Raw genomic sequence first — 18,147 nt, forward strand, 5'->3', positions numbered from 1 at the left:
CAGGCATGGGATGTGGCTGGTGGACAATGAAGCCTGCTGTTAGCCAGGAAAGGGGCTGAGCTGGCGCTATCTCTGGCAACGACAACACAAATGACACAGGTTTCATCTGCTGGCTCAGGTTTCTAAATCCCTGACAGGGACCTTCATCACATCAAGGAAACAGCACAGACTCCTTGCTTTTTATTTCTGGTCCCCACCCCCTATGCCAACTTCACAGGAATTCAAAGGCTGAGGAAGATGGGCAGGGCTCCTTTTTGAAGGGAGTCAATGGCCTGCCTTTTCAGCCCATGGCAGGAACAAGAAATTTTCTCTTCACCTTGCTGCCATCAAAAGAACTGCAATCCCCCTTCCCTCGAAAATGGCAAATCACACAACAATGCCAAGGAAATTTCTCCCTATTGCTTTAAAGCATTTAAGTTACATTTAAGGAACCCAACTCATGCCCTCCTACGAAGGCCAGTACTGTCAGATTGTACCAACATCAGGAAAAGTTTTTGGGTTTTTTTATTGTGAAATGAGTTCCTTTATGTGGCCTTTTAAGGAGCCCTGGTGGTGCACTGGTTAAGAGCTCTGTTGCAAATCAAAAGATCAGCAGTTTGAACCCACCAGCGGCTCCACTCCAAGGGTGAAAGATGTGGCAGTCTGCTTTCACGGAGATTTACAGCCTTGGAAACCATTATGAAGTAGTTCTACTCTGTCCGATGGGTCACTATGAGTTGGAATTGACCCGATAGCAATGATTTTGGTTGGTTTGGGTGTAGCCTTTTGCCTGCGTTCTTTGGAAAAATAGTACAGATTTTTCCCCAAGTCCTGAGGAGTTCCCTTTGTCCTAATTTTCTACCTCAGAGGATTTGTTCCTTTTATCCAGGTTGACTGGCATTTCCTGGGTAAGCTGTAAACAATTTCATTTTTGATACTTTTTGTCTGGTCCTGGGCTACAGCCTTTCCTGATTGGTATGCACTTTGCAGGGATTGGTCAATTATGTAAGCAAATGAAGGGACTCTAGCCTACTACGCAAAAGAAATGTCTGTGGCCTACTGAGAGGGGATTGGTCAGTTCTTGGCCCCAGTGGGACAGCCATCCCTTGAAAATGATAGAGTTGGATTATATATATGCAGCCAATTCAACAGAGGTTGGCAGACAGAAGCAGAAGAAAGAGAGAAGCAGAGAGACAGAAGGCAAGGAACCTCCTAAGAGCTATAACGTGGGTCAAAGGCTGTAGCACTGAAACAGCAAGAAGCCCAGTAGGGGCCCTTCAGTAGAGCCAGCAGTAACAGACCCAAAAGGGGCCCTGTAGCAGTCAGTGGTGACAGCAGAAACCTGCTGCTAGGAGTGCAGCTAAGTGAGCTGAACAAAACTGCTACACTGGCTATGAACTGGGTCCGTTAGCAGTGGAAAGGATGACAGCAGAAAGGTGAAAGCAGAGAGGCCTGTCCTGAAGGGCCAAGTGGAGGCCTGTCCTTAGGGGGCTGAGAGCAAGTATGCACAGTTCAAGAGGGGGCATGCATGGCAGAGAGAAGGGCTTGCTTGCCTGTACTGCCAAGAGGAGCTGAAGAGAGCTATCCTGCACTGAAGAAGACAGGGATGTGCTCTCCTCTTTGGGAGAGCCTTACAGACTCTGCCTGCATGCTTGCTCGTCCTGATCTTGAGTTGTACCCTGTTACTTCCTTAATAAATCACTTAACCGTAAGTACGGTCTGTCAGTTCTATGAGGCCACTGCAACAGATTATTAAACCCACAAGAGAAGTAAAGAGTGCTGTAGGGAGGATGGCTGGTGTGAGAACTGGTAAAAAGGTTGGAGAGTTGGAGGTATGTCTGACCTCCACATCACAGAAATCAGCTTTGGGCTGATTTTGGTCATTATCCCCCCAGCGAAGTTAGACGAGGTCTGACACCACCATTTTACTAGTACCCAGAAATCTGAGCCGTTGTAACATCTTATTGTTCACCTCCCTAATAAATGAGTCAAAAAAAAAAAAAAAGATTCAGAAAGATTTTAAGCCTTGAACAGGGTCATATAAGCCATTTCCACTTTTTATTCCAGATACAGTGTAAAAACCCAAGGAATGAAATACATACAACATGGACCAAATCTTACAAGTATAATTGCATTCAGATGAAGTTAAGTGTAAAATTAAACCACACTGTTGAGGGATATACAGGTGGGTGATAAAACCAAAGAAACGCAAGGTTATGATTATCACACAAGTCATTATCACACCCCACAGGGACCACGTGAGGGAGGAAGTGGTCCACTTGAGGATTCTGATTAGGAAGGGCACGTGAGTGACTCCAGGGTGCTGGCCCTATTCTGTTCCTTGATCCAAGTGGTGGTTACCTGAGTGTTTACTGAACAATTATTAAACTAGAGGGGTGTTTTACATACTTTTCTGTATGTATGTCGTATTTCAATTAAAAAAGCACAAACTCCCCCATGTTTAATGATTAAAAATATTTCCAGTAAGAAATATTTTATAGTTTAAAAATGTCCATATTCAAAGTAACACAAAACTCAGCCTACAATCTACAGCTCACAATCTCTCTGGCTTAGAACAAGGATCACAAACTCAAACGCTTACAGGGAAACAAAACAGTAGGTGACTCTCGTGGCAAGCTGGAGTGCAAGCCACTCTAACAAAGACAGCGTTTGCTTAGCTTCCATAAACTGCTCCCATGTGAGATGCAAGCTTCTTTCTAGAAGCCAGAAATAGACTTTACATGTCATCTCTCAATTGCTAAACGCTGGCAACTAATTCAAATTCTATAAAAAAAAAAACAACACTGTGCAAACCGAGCTAAATATGTCTATCGGCCAGACTCAGGCTGAGGGCTTTCTTTCTTCTTAGCTAAAAACTTCTGTTTTCTACCTGCTTCCAAGTTTACCCTCTTCCCTCACTCATTCAGCAAAAATTTCTGAGCAGCCACTATGTACCCGGAACTGGGGGTACAAAGCTAAACGCTGCCCACTGTATCCCTAGTAGATATTTACTGAACACCCAACCTGCTCCTTCCCCCACTTTCTCATCTCTGAAAACAGTAAAAACCTGGGAAACATCCTTAAACCCTCAGGAAATTCTGTCAGCTCTACCATCCAAATATATCCTGAATCCAGCCACCTGCCATCACCTCTCCACTACCACCTTAGCCCCAGCCATCATCTCTGGCTCCAACTCCTAACTAGCCTCCCTACACCTACGCTCACTCTCCTTACAGGCCACTCTCCACACCCCAGCTAGGGTGATTCTTTTAAAACCTAAATTACAGCCTACTGATGCCTTGCATAAAACTCATAAAGCTCTCCGATGGCTTGTCTTTCCACTTAGTGAAAGCCCTAACCATGGCCTGAAGCCGTACATGTTCTTACCCTTAAAACTAGATTTCAGCAGTCCTGAAAAAAGGAATCTGGGCTGGGCAAATCTATTCCTTCTTAAACTACCATCATTTCTTAAATGTTTTCTAGTGATTTTCCTTCTTAGGAATATTTATTCTACTTCGAGAACCAAAGAGATTGTACATTGGTACAGGCACTCTGAAAAGCAAAATAAAGTGTTCATTACCATGACTCAGTAATCCATTTTCTGTTTATCTACCCTAGAGAGTCACTGTGTACGAGGGTGCCCATGGCAGCCTTGTTTTTATGAACAAAAAATGGAATATAATCTAAATGTCCAAAAACGGGAAACGCCTTACTAAACTATTATGCAACAGTTAAAAGCAGATCTGAGGGGAACTGAGATTTGCCCAGAGCTAGAGCAGCAATAAATGGGGTTAGGAGGCTGGCCCAGGATGCCAAGCTGGCAAGAGACAAAAATTCTGGAGGGAGGCCATTTTCTCCTCACATCTTTAGAACACAGGCTCTGGTATCAAATAGCTGTAGGTTCAAATTGCAGCTCTGCTACTTACTAGCTGAGTCACTGTAGACAAGTTACTTAACTTTCTAAGACTGTGTCTACAAATGCAAAATGTAGCTTGATAGTAATTTCCTCTTGAGGAAGTCAAGGGCCTTAACAAACGTAGGGACGTGTCACATAGCAGGCATTCGATATATGGTAGTTCCAGGCCCTATGAGGTTGCCACCAGAGGTCTCAAAGTTCTGCTAGTCCCCCTGCAGTCTTACAGGCCCTAATTCTTCAGTGCTTTCACTAAGCAGAAAGACAAACCATTGGAGAGTTTTATGCAAGTCATCAGTAGACTCTAATTTAGGTTTTTAAAAGAATCACTCTGGCTGGGGTGTGGAGAGTAGGATTTAAGGACAGTGAGGATAGGAGTAGAGAGGCCAGACAGGAATTAGGGCCATCCAAGAGTAGGGGTATTCTGGCAGCACTGCACACAATGCTTTTGGCTTGAGTTCAAAACCTTTTAGTGGAAGCTCCCTGGGTGGTGCAAATGGTTTGCACTGGACTGGTAACCAAAGGTTGGTGGATTAAACCTACCCAGTGGCACCGTGGAAGAAACAGGCCTGGCCATCTGTTTCTGTAAAGATTATAGCCAAGAAAACCCTATGGATCAGTTTTAGTCTGTAACATGTGGGGTCTCCAAAGTCATAAACCAACAATAAAAACAAAATCAACAACCAAGCCTTTTCAGTGGACCAAACCCAAACCTGCTGCCTATCCTTAAGACAGAGTTGAACTGCCCCATAGGGTTTCCAAACCCGTAATCTTTACAGAAGCAGACTGCATATCTTTCTTCTGTGGAGCGGCTGGTGGGTTCGAACCACCAACCTTTCATTTAGCAGATGAGCTCTTAACCACTGTGCCACCAGGACTCCTTCAGTAGACAGTCATCTCTAAAAGCATTAATAAGCTGCCAGGAATATATAACTTGTTTTAAAAGTCACTTTAGGCCTATACCTAGTTTGTTATTTGAAGAACCCCCTGCACCATAGGTGGGGTCCATGTGTGCTCGGATTGCTGAAGTACTTCAATCAGAAAAGTTGCGTTTTCCTTTTTCCCCAAACATAATGCTAATGGCGTAATGCCAAAAGAAAAATAACAGTGTAACAAACCCAAGTCATAGAGACATTTTCACAGTGATGAGGCTTCAGTGCCCAGGCCAGTGAGAACAACTCCTTCCACAGACACGACACTCACCGATGGCCCTGCGGAAGTTCTCCATCAGCACTTCTGTCTTCTTGATCTCTGTAGAGTAAACTTCGCTCCCCACCATTGGGCAGAAAGGGACCTTACTACCCAGCTCCTGGGCAATAGCCAGAGCTAGAGCTGTCTACAGAAGAAAACAATGGAAATGGATTTGTTTTATATTCTTGAAAATCTGATGATTCAGAAGCATTTGTAAAAATATTCATTAAAAAAAAACTGTTCACCAGGAATGACTGAAATCTAGTCCTTTTAGTTTTAACATCATTTGGCATGTTTCACACAATAAGCATTTGATGACTTTTATGGACACGGTAAATTTATAACGTAAATGACATTTTTAACCATCCCCATAATTACAATAGCGATCATTCACTGAGACTTACCTAGTGCCAGGCCCAACTCTAAGTGCTTCACACGATCCTCACACCCGCCCTGTAAAGCACAACTACTGCTCTCTCCATTGTACAAATAAGAACACTGAGACACAGTAGCGTAACTAGTAAACGGCAGGGCGGAGATTTCAACCTTTGGCAGAAAAGTTCCAGACATCATCTTCCCATTTTAATTAGACAGTCTTCCAAAACTCTCCCTCAGTATCCAAAAAAGGTCATGAACTAATTTCTCAGAACAACACTGCTGGATCTTTGAGATACTGCTTTTTGTTTTTACCAATACAGGAAAATGCCAATCTACAACTCATCAGAAATAAAAAATGAAGGAATGAATTACTTGATTTTCCTTTTTTGTTAAGTGGTCCGAAAACAGTGAAGAATGATGTATTAGGTAGGATTACGACGCTATGAGCTGGTCTTAACAAGTCACAGTTGAGCATGTCCTATAGTAAACTACAAATTGATTTTTACTAAGATAACTACACTTGGCAGATGCTTAAAAGAAACCAAAGACTTAACAGATGTATGGTCAAACATCAAGTATGAAAAACAAATGCTTTAAAGGTGGGACAGGACTGGGAAATGCCATGACCTTTTAATGCCATTTTCATCTTAACTTTGAAACAAGAGGGTGAGTAAGGTCAGTTCCCAAGGTGCATGGGCTAAGGAAAAAAGCAAAGGGCAGGGAAAAAAACAAGCTAACTACTAAAGAACAACAAAGTGAAACTCTGGAGACAGCATTTTGTTTTGAATAATATTTTATCGTGTTTTCAAAAAAAAGTTTACACAGTAAACCCGGTTTCCATTCGACAGTTTTCTTTACAAATTGTTCAGTGACATATTTTTCACAAAGTGTCAACATTCTCTTTAATTGTGTTCTGGTAGTTCCATTTTCAGTACTCTAGTTTCCTGGCCCCCTTGTCTTCTCATCTGCTTTGGGGTAATTGCTGGCCTTTTGGTTTCATACAGATGTTTTTTTTTTTTAGTAGAGCACTGTCCAAAAACCAAACCCATTGCCACTGAATCAATTCCAACTCACAGCAACCATATACCATAGAGCAAAACCGTCCCACAGGGTTTCCAAGGCTGTAAATCTTTATGGAAGCAGACTGCCACATCTTTCTCCTGTGGAGTGCCTGGTTTGAACTGCTGACCTTTCAGTTAGCAGCCGAGCACTTTAACCACCGTACCACCAGGGCTCCTAGAGCACTGTACTCATGGGTAATATCCTTTGTGTGTACCACTCTGTTATTTCACTAAAAGTTGATCTTGGGATGCTCTCGCTTGAAGGTTTAAAGAATATCTCAGGGCAACAGTCTCAGGGAGTCCTCTGATCTCAACTCATCCAGTAAAGTCTGGACCTTTTAAGAATTTGAGTTCTGTTCTGCATTTTTCTCACCTTCTATCAGGGTGATCTACTGTGGCCCTGATCAGAACAGTTGGTAGTGGTAGCCAGGCACCATCTAATTCTTCGTGTCTCAGGGTAAATGAGGCTGTGGCTGTGGAGGCTATTCGCTCTGTAAACAAGTTCCTTCTCTGAGACTTTGGTTTCTTTCTTACTCTTTTGCTCCTGACAAGTAGAGACCAACAGTTGTATCTGAGATGGCCGCTTGGAAACTTTTAAGACTCCAGACACCACTCACTTCAGTGGGACGCAGAACGTGATATTTGTAAACTGTATTATGCCAACTGACTGTGTTGTAGAGACAGACAATGTTTTAACATTGGCCCAGTAAAAGTTCCCCTTAGTTTTTTTCAGTGCTCTTTTGGTCATAGTTTTGAGACAGTAAATCTGCTAGAGAATCAGCATATAGCATAGCACAAACACCACTGGCCTGAGGAGCGGAAACTGGATTTTAGTCCTGCTTTTTTCTGCCATTTTCAACATGACGCTGGGCACACAGCAAATCTGGGGTGCCAGGTTTCTTCAAATGGAAGTACTGGATTAGATCACAGGTAGCAGGGTGGTTGTCCATAGACTTATTCAGGTTGGCCTGTGTAGTCTCATATGTGCTTTTAGCCTAAATGTGTTGCCAGTTTTTAAATACCGGGAAATTCCATGAAAAATTCCAGCTATTATTCAGCTTCTCTTGAAAAACTAGCAGACTGGCCACAACAGGCCCTAATTACACAGCAGCAGCTGCCTCGGTCAGTGAGGACACATGCACTACATAGTCCCCATGGTCCCCACCACTCCCTACCATGTGCCCCAACCACTGCGCTCATTTGTTTCCTGCTGTATCAGGCATCCAAGTGTGTGACCCATAGGCTTATAACTATAGAACTGTTATTCTCTGGTATTCTAAGAGCAAAATGGAAATGTCTGGGAAACACAGGTCAAAATAAGAGGAACAGGCCTCTAACACCAGGACTCCCGTCTGGGAGCCATAGGCTGGCTATTCTCATTTTCTATCCAAAGTCGGCTACCTCCCCAGCCACTCCTCTTTCCCTTACCTGTATCACTACAGACCCCAATTCCCCACATTCAGTTGTGAACTTTAAAGACAGTGACCATATCTGATTCAGTGACATCCTCCCCTCCTCCTACCTAACAGAGAAGAGATGGTCAACATACTTCCATTAAAATATAAGTAATTTAAGTTCGTATTTTACAGATTAAGAACCTGAAACTCAGAAGTTACCTATTCACACAAGGTCAAAGAGTTAGCAAGAAGCAGAACCAAGATGCAAACTCAGAACTCTAAAGCTGTAATTTCTTTGTACCCACCCACCAAGTGAGTGCCAAGTGGCACACAAAAAACATGTTGCTAGAAGAAGGTTTGCAGAGATCTATGCTATTTTCAATCTCATCTGAACATCTCCCTTCTCTAGCACTCAAACCTAAAGCCCCATTATTAACAGTGGGATGTCCTCAAGAGAGGAACATTCCTAGGAACCACAGCATTGTGACTCTAAAATGAGCACAGTATTTCTGCCTGTCATTCAGTTAAGGTGCCTAAACCTTGGGGCCCATCAGCACACCATAAAGCAGAAGGGTTACTAAATGCCTTTGTACAAGTCAAAAAGGACTGGACAAACCTGTAAGGTAATACCACAGTACTGAGAACTTCTCATATCTCCTGGGAGGAAAATGTATAGTATTACAAAAGGAACGAAGGACTTATGCTTCTAGGAATATGGTACACTACAGCTACTGAAAATCCCTCCTCTTAAAACACCTAGAAATGCTAGACAAAATAGAACACTCGCCCTTCAAAATATAGAGTTGTATATATCCACACAGCAGAATACTACACAGCAGTGAGAATAAACCAACCACAACTAACACAACAACATGGATAACTCTCACAAACATAATGTTGAGTGAAAGAAACCAGATGCAAGAATACATTCCATACCATTCCATTTATGAAAAGCTCAAAAAAAAGCAAAACCATCAAGAGTCCTAATTCAGAATACTGGTTATTTTTGGGAGGAGGGAGTAATGACTGGGAGTAGAAATAATCTGGGTGCCAATTATATGGGTTCATAAGTTATACACTCATGATTTGTGCACTTTTCTGTATATATGTTATACTTTAATTAAAAGTGAAAGTAAAGAAAACCCTTAAGGGTCCAAAATAAAGAGGAAACTGAAATCCATAGTAACAATCTACTATTGCCTTAGAAGTCTGGAGGGTGTTTGTGGGTGCCAGAAATACCTACAAGGTAATGTGTTAAGACAGAAGCCCCTGAGTAAAAACAGGACACTTGAAAGGCCACCCATCAGTAGAAAAGGTAGGCCATAAAAAAACTACCTGGAGTACAAAGCATACACTTAGTCTTGGCACTGGGCGAGAAAAAAAGGCCTCCCCAGCCATGGTCTCAGAGAGATTTAGGGTTGAACTTTACACTACGTGATGGTCCCAGAAAACCCAAGTCACAAAATTATCATTAAGTGTCCTGGGTAGTAGCCCAGTAGGGCCCCTCACAAATTTCAGAAGGTACTCGGCCCTGACATCAGGAGATTATGGATCCCCTCTGGTTTGATCAGTCAAACACAAGTTTACAGGCAGATACAGAATACAAACAAACATTTAGAAAAAGAAATTGTTTCATGAACAAGGAATAAGAGGCTATCAAAAAATAGCCAGATTTTTAAAAAAGAACCTTAGAGGAGGGTGCTTTCTCTTTAAATAAAAAAATTAAAAAAAAAAAAAAAAACAAGCTATTAAATGTAGAAGAAATGACAGAATTAGAAAGACACCATTTTGTAACCACCAATGTGATAAGTGATAAGATAATGATCGTCAATCAATGCTACAACCATAGGGTAAAAGGTTACTGGGGAACACAACAGTCACAACATCTCAAAAATTTCACTTCTTGGAACTTACTAATTATAAAGGGGAAATGTTTCCTTCACAACAGAACTCAGCATCATCAATAAGGGAACAAACTTACATCATTTGCCTCTGGCTATGATACAACAGAAATGTCACCTATGCAGTATCCTTGCCAAATGTTCAACATTTCACAAGGAAACAATCAGATCAATCCAGACTGTAGGACATTCTACAAAACAGCTGGCCTGGACTATTCAAAAATGTCAATGCAGTAAAACAAAACAAAACTATGCTCGGGGGCATAACTGTTATAAAGTGAAAGATTAAAAAGACACAACAATGAAATGCAATGTGTGACCTTTGATTCTATCCTAAATTTTAAAAAATATACATACATATACATATACATACACACACACATATACATATATATATATATGCAAAGCCAAAATATATTACTAGAATAACCTGGAGAAATTTTAAGATAAGCTACGTATTAGATAATACCATTTTGACATTAAATTTCTTCGGTGTGATGATGGTATTCTAGTCATGCAGGAGGATGTCCCTGCAACTGACTTTCAGAAGTGTCAAAAACAAAATAGAAAAAAGCAAATGTCACAAAAGATTTACCATTGGTGAATCCAGGTGTAGGTATAGTGGGATTCATCCTACTATTCTTTCAAGTCTTTTGTAGGCTTCAAATTTTTCAAAATATAAAGGAGAAAAATAAATAATTGGATTGAACAGCAACTTAATCACAGCTTAAGAGACAACTAGTAGACTGCAACAGAGAGCTGAGGAAATTACCCAGAGAATCAAAGAAAAAGAAAACATAAGAGAGAGGTTGAAAGACAAGGATGACTAAATGAGAAGTTCTAACCCAGTTTCTCATCTCAACCTTGGCACTAGCGATGTTTGGGCTGGAGAATTCCTCGTTGTAGGAGCTGTCTGTGCATTGTAGGGTACTGAGCAGCATCCTTGGCCTGCCCTCTGACAACTAGACCCCGGTAGTATCTCCTCCTCTTCCCAGCCCCCTCTGCCTCAGCACTGTGACAACCAAAAATGTCTCTAAACCAAAAAAACCAGGCAATAGGGAAAGGCAACAGCCGAAGAGATAAAGGCTGACAACTTTTCAGAACTGATTAAAACTCGTTGCCACTGAGTTGATTCCAACTCATAGTGACCCTAGAGGACGGAGTAGAACTGCCCCATAGGGTTTCCAAAGAGCATCTGGTGGATTCAAACTGCTAACCTTTTGGTTAGCAGCCTGTGCTCTTAGCCACTGTGCCACCAGGGCTCCTAAAAAACGCCTCTAGATGTTACCAAATGTCCTCTAAGGAAGCAAGTTGAGAATCACTGCAATCTAACCACATCAAACTGGAGTTCCAGAAGGAGAGAGTAAAGAGAACAGGGACAGGCAACAGCTAAAGAGATAAAGGATGACAACTTTCCAGAACTGATTAAAATCCATAGCCATTGAGTCAATTCCGACTCACAGCAACCCTACAGGACAGAACTGGACTGCCCCACTGGGTTTCCAAGGCTATAAATCTTTATGGAAGCAGACTGACACATCTTTCTCCCAACGCCGCCGGTAGATTCGAACAACCAACCTTTCAGTTAGCAGCCGAGTGCCACCACTGTGCCACCAGAACTGATTAGAGACATAAATATTCAGATTCAGGAAGCACAATTAATATCAAACAGGATAAACAAAAATAAGTCCATTCCTTGACACATCATAGTGAAACCACTGAACACCAAAACAAAAATTATCTCAAAAATATACAAAAAGAAAACTCCCTCACATTAAGACTTCTCAGCAGCAAGATTGAGAAAAGTAGTATCGAGGAAAAATATCTGGCAACTAAATTATATACCCAACATAACTATCTTCCAAAATAAGATCAACATAATAAAACAACTTTACCACTGAGAAACTGTATCACCAACAAACTATCATTTAAGGAACTTCTCAATGATGTAATTAAGAAGAAAAATGAAGGTAGAAGGAAGATGTAAGCAAATAATTGGTAAACAGCTGAAAAAGCTAATGTGGCCTCTACAGAGATCAATGAAGCTCACGTTGATATATGACACTTCACAGCTTAAAAAAAATCTTTCACTGATGAAGCGTTTCTTCCTCTACTATATGACACCATTATAAGATACACTATCAATTTAACTATATGATTTCAAAATTAAAATTAGTATCCTACAGCTGATCAGTTTAACAACTACATGAAATAGGTAGTGTGTGTCCTACTGCTTCAGAAAGGTTAAGTGGTCTCACAAGTCAACAGAAGAGCTGATATTTAAATTCTATTCTTCACAAGCACAATCTCCTGGGCTAGCAGCCCTTTTGAAGAAGCAAAGCTCAGACTGGTGACCCTGGTGGATTTCAAGTATCTGGTTGGTCCCCTCACAGATTCTAACCAGCCATTCTGCATCCTCTGCCTGGAAGGTCCTTTCTTCCCTGCAAAGCCAAATTCTTCCCCAATTCTGAGGGGCAAATGTCAGGTCTCCTGTCTTGCAGCTCCGCAAGTCCTCAGTGCCCACCTCCAGCTGCAGTTAAAATCAGTCAATACCTCACAGTTGAGTGCTCAGCTCTAGTGTTTTGAGCTGTCAGGGTTTCGTGTTTTTCTGCCCTGGAGAGACTGTAAGCCCCCTGAAGGTAAAAATTCTGTCTCTCATTCTTCCCTACCCCCTCCACAGAGACAGAATAGTGATGAGTAAAGTTAGCATTTGGAAAAATGCTTGCTGACTGATTTTCTTTTTTCCTCAAATAAGATGTCACTCCCAAGATTTTACGAAGCTCTAGGCCAACAGAAATGTACTTCCAAAGGAAAGGAGACTTGAAAGAGATAAAGGACAAATTCTAGAGACAATGACCCCTCTGTGGCTTTCATTCTCTCTTCCCTGGAGGCAGGCCAGGATAATTTGAAATTTAGAAACATGGATTTTAGATACTCAATTGTATTATTGCACATTAGTTTAAAAAACATATATATATCCAATTTAGCTAAACAAAGACTAGTTAAAACATGAATTCAATTTGGCTTAGACATTAGGATCATTCTCTTGGGTAGATTAAAGAAATGAGAGAAAACGAGTACCTTGCCAGTTCCAGGAGGTCCTGCCAACAAGACAGCTCTTCCAGCCATTTTCTTGCTTTTGATTAATTCTACTATCACGCCACATGCCTACACGCAACAACGAAAAGAAATAATAAATCAATATTAAAAGGTTCCACAGGGAGGATATATCCAGTCTCTGGTCCACACGATGTGTATATTCATTCAATAATACTGACAGCCAGTAGGCTACAGGCACTGTTGTAGATGCTGGAGGCAGTGGTGAACAAGCCGGAAAAGTCCATGTTCCTGGAGCTCATGTTCTAGTGCAGAAGCCAGACACACACATGTGCACTAAACAAGGTCATTACTCTGAAGGAAAAAAGAGGGGGGTCATTGTTCCGGGCAAAGGAAAGAGCAAATTCAACAGACCCAAAGCAGGAACAAGCCTGGCATGTTCTGGTAACCAAGGAAAATGGGAAGATGAGGTTGAAGAGGTAGGCAGAGGCCAAAACTTAGAACAGGCTCTTCATGTCCATAGTAAAGCTTGGACTTTATCCTACTTGCAATGGGAAGCCACTGAAAAGGTCTCTCGGGCTATGTGTCATGTTACGATTTATGTTCTTAAACAATCATGCTAGCTGCTATGTGGGGAATGGACAGTAAGGGGACAGGACAAGTGGAAGCAGAGATTTTAGTCTGGGGTCCACACACAGATTCCAGTGCCCACACACCAGAAACTGGAAACAAAATTGCATGCATACGTTCAACATGCATTTTTCCAGGGAGAAGATCCATACATAGTGTTATCAGATTCCCAAAGCAAGCCACTGCAGTTAAGAATCAATGGCATACACTACTAGCTGGCCATCAGTAAACCATCCCAGAACACTGCACAGCAGATGGAAACGCTGCATATGAAGTTGAACCTATGACACAAGTTCCTTTCAAGTGCATTTTGAATCTTGAAGAGTAAATTATTTTATCACTTAGTGTTAGTTCACTTTAAACATATTCTATAAATGGACTACCAATCATATATTTTACAATATTTGACTATAAAGGAGCAAAGGTAGGAAAGTCACATTCACAGGGTGGCTTCATGCTAAGGGGAAACCTGGTGGCATAATGGTTAAGAGTTACAGCTGTTAACCAAAAGGTCAGCAGTTTGAATCCACCAGGTGCTCCTTGGAATCTCTATGGGGCAGTTCTACTCTGCCCTGTAGGGTTGCTATGAGTCAGAATTGATTCGGCTCCAACAGGTTTGGTTTTTGGTTTTGTGCTAAGGACTACATGATACCAGGTTTCTCACACTGAATTCATAATATATGACTGGCTAGAAGGTCCATTTGCCTTGTCTGAGGGAAGGCCACAGTTCTCTCTGGGCAGTGACCACACATGTACTGTATTGACAGGGCCCAAGAACACATCCTTTCTTCTCTACCACTAGGTAGCTCCCTGGGGTGGGGTCCACATCTTCTTGTCTCTTTCTTCCCTATGGCCTATGGAGAAGTACCTTGGTCCTCTCCAAAAATGTGTTCAAGGAATGTGTGTGGGTGTGCTGTATTCCATCTCTGGCTCAGTTGGCAAGGCAGTGCCCTTAACAGAGCCTAGAAGCTCTTTTTCATATGCTGTATTTCTAAGACGATAAAAGAGCCACTATGGTCTGTTCACAGAATTCTGTGATATCATAATCCTCAGCATCAGAGCTCTTTGGGAAACTCAAAAAGACAGAAAAGGGAAAGACTTTCCAAATCCTGAGTATATACTACTCTTCTTTACAGACTAGATCCTCTTCCATTTAATCTTCCTTAGTTTAAGCTCCAGTTTCTCTCCAGTGAGACATGTTCAATGAACCTTAAAATTTAAAAAGAACTGGAAGAACCTCAAAAGATCACCTGGTTTCATTTTTCAGATGTGGACATTGAGCACCAGGAAAGATGCTGATGTGACCAGGTAGCTGAGAGAAGTCTTCAGATAACTACTAATTCAATAAATAAATACCGAGTCCCTGTGAGCCAGGTTCTGGGTATGTAATAAATACTAGTCTTTACTGTCACAGTGGTATGATGCATCAGTGAAGAGCACGGATTCTGCAGTAAGGTAGACTTGTTTAAATCCTTGCTCTACCACTTACTAGTAGTGACCTCAGACAAGATAATTTACCTCTATGAACCACAATTTCCTTTTCTGAAAACAGAGTCCTTAATAGTTAATGGCATACAAGCTAAAAGATGTCCGCAACTTATTTGAAATACAAAGATGGATTGGTGGATGGACAGACGAACGGATGGGCAGATGTGTGAAAAAGCAATATAGTAAAATGCTAATTGTAAAATTCAGGCACATAGTATTCAATGTACAAATCTTCCAACTTTTTCGTCTGAAATTTTTCATAATAAAGTGGAGGGAAGGCAATTAATACTAGGTTTGAAGTGGTAAACAAGATGATGGAGATAAAACTGCTCAGCACAGCCCCTAGCACATAGAAAGTACTCAACAAATGTTAGCTATTTGCAGTAGCAAGTCCTCAGTAAGCTGAAGCTGGATAAAGGCAAGTTTCAAAATCATCTTGACCGTGTCAGTGTTTGCTTTTTGGAAAGATGATGCTCAAAATGGAAACTAGAGGCTTTTCTTTGGCCCTTTTATAGCACAATCAGGCTGTGAAGCAAGCCTCTTAACCTCATATTTAAGTTCAGGTTCTTGTAGCTGCCAGGCCATGACAATGACCTTAGAGCAGGCAAGCTGAGACCAGGGCTGTGTGATCAGAGAGCACCGATTTGGGAGTCAGACATACATTCGGGTGCAATCTCAACTTTACCATTACTAAGCTGAGTGGCAAGTGGATAGGTGAAGTGACCTCTCCTGCCCTCAATTTTTCCATCTGCCAAAAAAGAAGAAAAAACAAAGGGCTCGAATAGTGTGTGATTATGAGCTAAGTGAAAGGTTTTGGCATCACAGCCACTTAATAAAAGTGGACTTAGTTATAATGGTCAAAGGAGATGCCTGGAGGGGCTTGCTTATAAACCAGATGGCTCCTCTCCATAACTTCCACTCCCTCCCTCAGCTCCCAGCCCTTAGGAACCTAAAGGGACTTTTTTAAGGAAAGTCACTTCCTCGCTTAAGAAAAATCCGTAGCCTCCAAGTGCATTCACAATAAAATCCAAATTCCTCACCATGGCCAACGAAGCTCTGAAGTAACTGACCTCTGCCTACCAAAATAATTTTTGCTTACTGGTTTATACGTTTATCGTCTTGTAAGCTCCACGGGAGCAGGAACGTTATCTATCTTGTTTCCAGGTGTATCCCAGGGTCACGAATGGAACCTGGCACGTATTAGGTGGCTCAATCAAATACGTGCTGCTTCAAAGGGTCGAATCTAACACTCAACAGTCCCCCTGTAGAGTTGTTACCGGTTCTACTGGGACCGTCCCTCTCCCAGCCCAGTATCGTGCCCCTCTCGATTCGCGTAGCCTATACCCACAGCCCTTACGCAAATATCGGGCGAGACCCTCAGCGCGCAGCCCAGCCCCTTAGGCGCCCCCCAAACCCTTGAGCTCCCCCAGCTCAACACCGTCTACTCCCCGGCTCGCGGACCACACCTCTCGCGCGTTTTCCTGGCCCACCAGTCCCGAGGCCGCCTGCTTGGCCAAGCCACTCTCGTCCAACCCCAGCCCCTTCACGTGGCTGTGGGAGGCGATGCGCTGCGTCTTCGTGGTACTCTTCACCTCCTCAATCTTCATCTTGCAGACTCGGGGAGTCGAAGAACAGCAGCGAGTACCACGCGCCAGGCGCTCGGGTTACCATGCGGCCGTTACTAGGGCGGTTCGCAAGCGCCCGCCTTGGTCGGCTCTCTACTGGAGGAGGTGGGATACACCTCTACTTCCCATTGGCTCATCAGGGCTGCCTGTGGGGCTCCGCCCATCCACTTCCGGCTGTGTCGCTGGATGCGTTCCCCGGCAGTCGGCGCTTCCTGCCCAGGCCAGGGGTGGGAGGTGCAAAGAGCCGGGAGTTGGGTCCCGGATGCCAGTTCTAATCGTGTTACCCTATCACGGCGTACGGGAGTCGCTGGCGGTTTTCGGCTCCCGGCGTCGCAATTAAACGTCATACCTTTATGCGAGGCTCGTACCCGTTTTGGAGATAGAGAAATTGAGGCTCAGATTTTAAGCTTTAGTTTTTGGTTACTATCCAGTTTTCTGACACCTAATCCATGCTTGGAACCCCTGAGATGCACAAATGGTTAAGCGCTGGGCTTCTAACCAAAAGAGTAGCAATTGAGTCCACCCAGAGGCTCCTGGAAGAAAGGCCTGGTGATCTGCTTCCTAAATATCCCACCAAAAAACAAACCCATTGCAGTTGAGTTATCACGACTCACAGCGACCCTATATTGAAAATCTAATGGGGCACAGTTCTACTCTGACATACTTGGGGTTACCATGAGTCAGAGTCTACTCAATGGCAACTGGTGTAATGCATACTTTACTTTGCATCTCTGTTCAGGATCATCTCCGTGAAATTGTCTCCCTCTGCTTCTGCTCACCTCCACCTCCCCCTTTATTCAAATTAAGTTGATGGTGAGTAACATTTTGCAGTTCGCAAAACTCTGCAGCCCTGCGATGTATCACCCCTAATACAGAAAAAGATTCAGGCTAAAAGAGCCCCAATAACTTGCCCGAGAACACAGCAAATAATTGGCAGAACTGGAACTCCAGCTGAGGATTTCAGAATTTCAACCTGTGCAATCCTCTTCCCACCCCACTACTTCAGCCAGGACAATTGGTCAGGGAGAATGTCCTGTCAAATTCCATAATGATATTAACACTACCTGCACCAAACATTCAACACCTTCAGTGAGCCAGACACTACAACGCACTGGGGATATAAAGACAAAATACAAGATCACACCCAAGGGCTTTGCTCCCTGCTTGGGAAGTGAGATGTGCTGGGACAGGTACAACTCAGGTGGTATGCAAACCCAGAGCAGGGGCTCCTGAACAGCCTGGAGACCCAGGGAAGTGCTGAATCCTGTAGAATGGGTGAGACTTCCTCAGAAGCAGCTGGTATGCCATCATTTTACAGATGAGGAAACTGAGGTCCAGGAAAAGGGCAGCACTTCCCTGAGTTTAAGAGAGCTGTAGTCAAATTCAGCTGTAGCAGTCCCCAAATCTCACACCTCTTTGTACTTCTCCTTCATAATTTTCAAATCTAAGTTTGTAATTATTTGCATAATTATTGGGTCAATATTTGTCACTGCCACCAAACCTTAAGCATTATGAGAGTATAAACCA

The 18,147-nt window shown here is 42.7% G+C and overlaps 1 protein-coding gene across 1 annotated transcript in view; it reads right to left on the reverse strand.

Annotated features, from left to right (window-relative positions):
* Positions 1 to 16,696, reverse strand: part of RUVBL1 (RuvB like AAA ATPase 1) — a 47,013-nt gene extending 30,317 nt beyond the window's left edge. Inside the window, exons 1-3 of the mRNA XM_003409727.4 lie at positions 16,462 to 16,696; positions 12,902 to 12,988; positions 5,096 to 5,228 (exon numbers count right to left, since the gene is read on the reverse strand). Coding sequence (XP_003409775.2) covers positions 5,096 to 5,228; positions 12,902 to 12,988; positions 16,462 to 16,602 — 361 coding nt within the window. The 5' untranslated portion in view covers positions 16,603 to 16,696. The remainder of the gene's footprint in view (positions 1 to 5,095; positions 5,229 to 12,901; positions 12,989 to 16,461) is intronic.
* Positions 16,697 to 18,147: the final 1,451 nt, after the last annotated feature.

This window comes from Loxodonta africana, chromosome 22, assembly GCF_030014295.1.
Source record: "Loxodonta africana isolate mLoxAfr1 chromosome 22, mLoxAfr1.hap2, whole genome shotgun sequence".
NCBI lineage: Eukaryota > Metazoa > Chordata > Mammalia > Proboscidea > Elephantidae > Loxodonta > Loxodonta africana.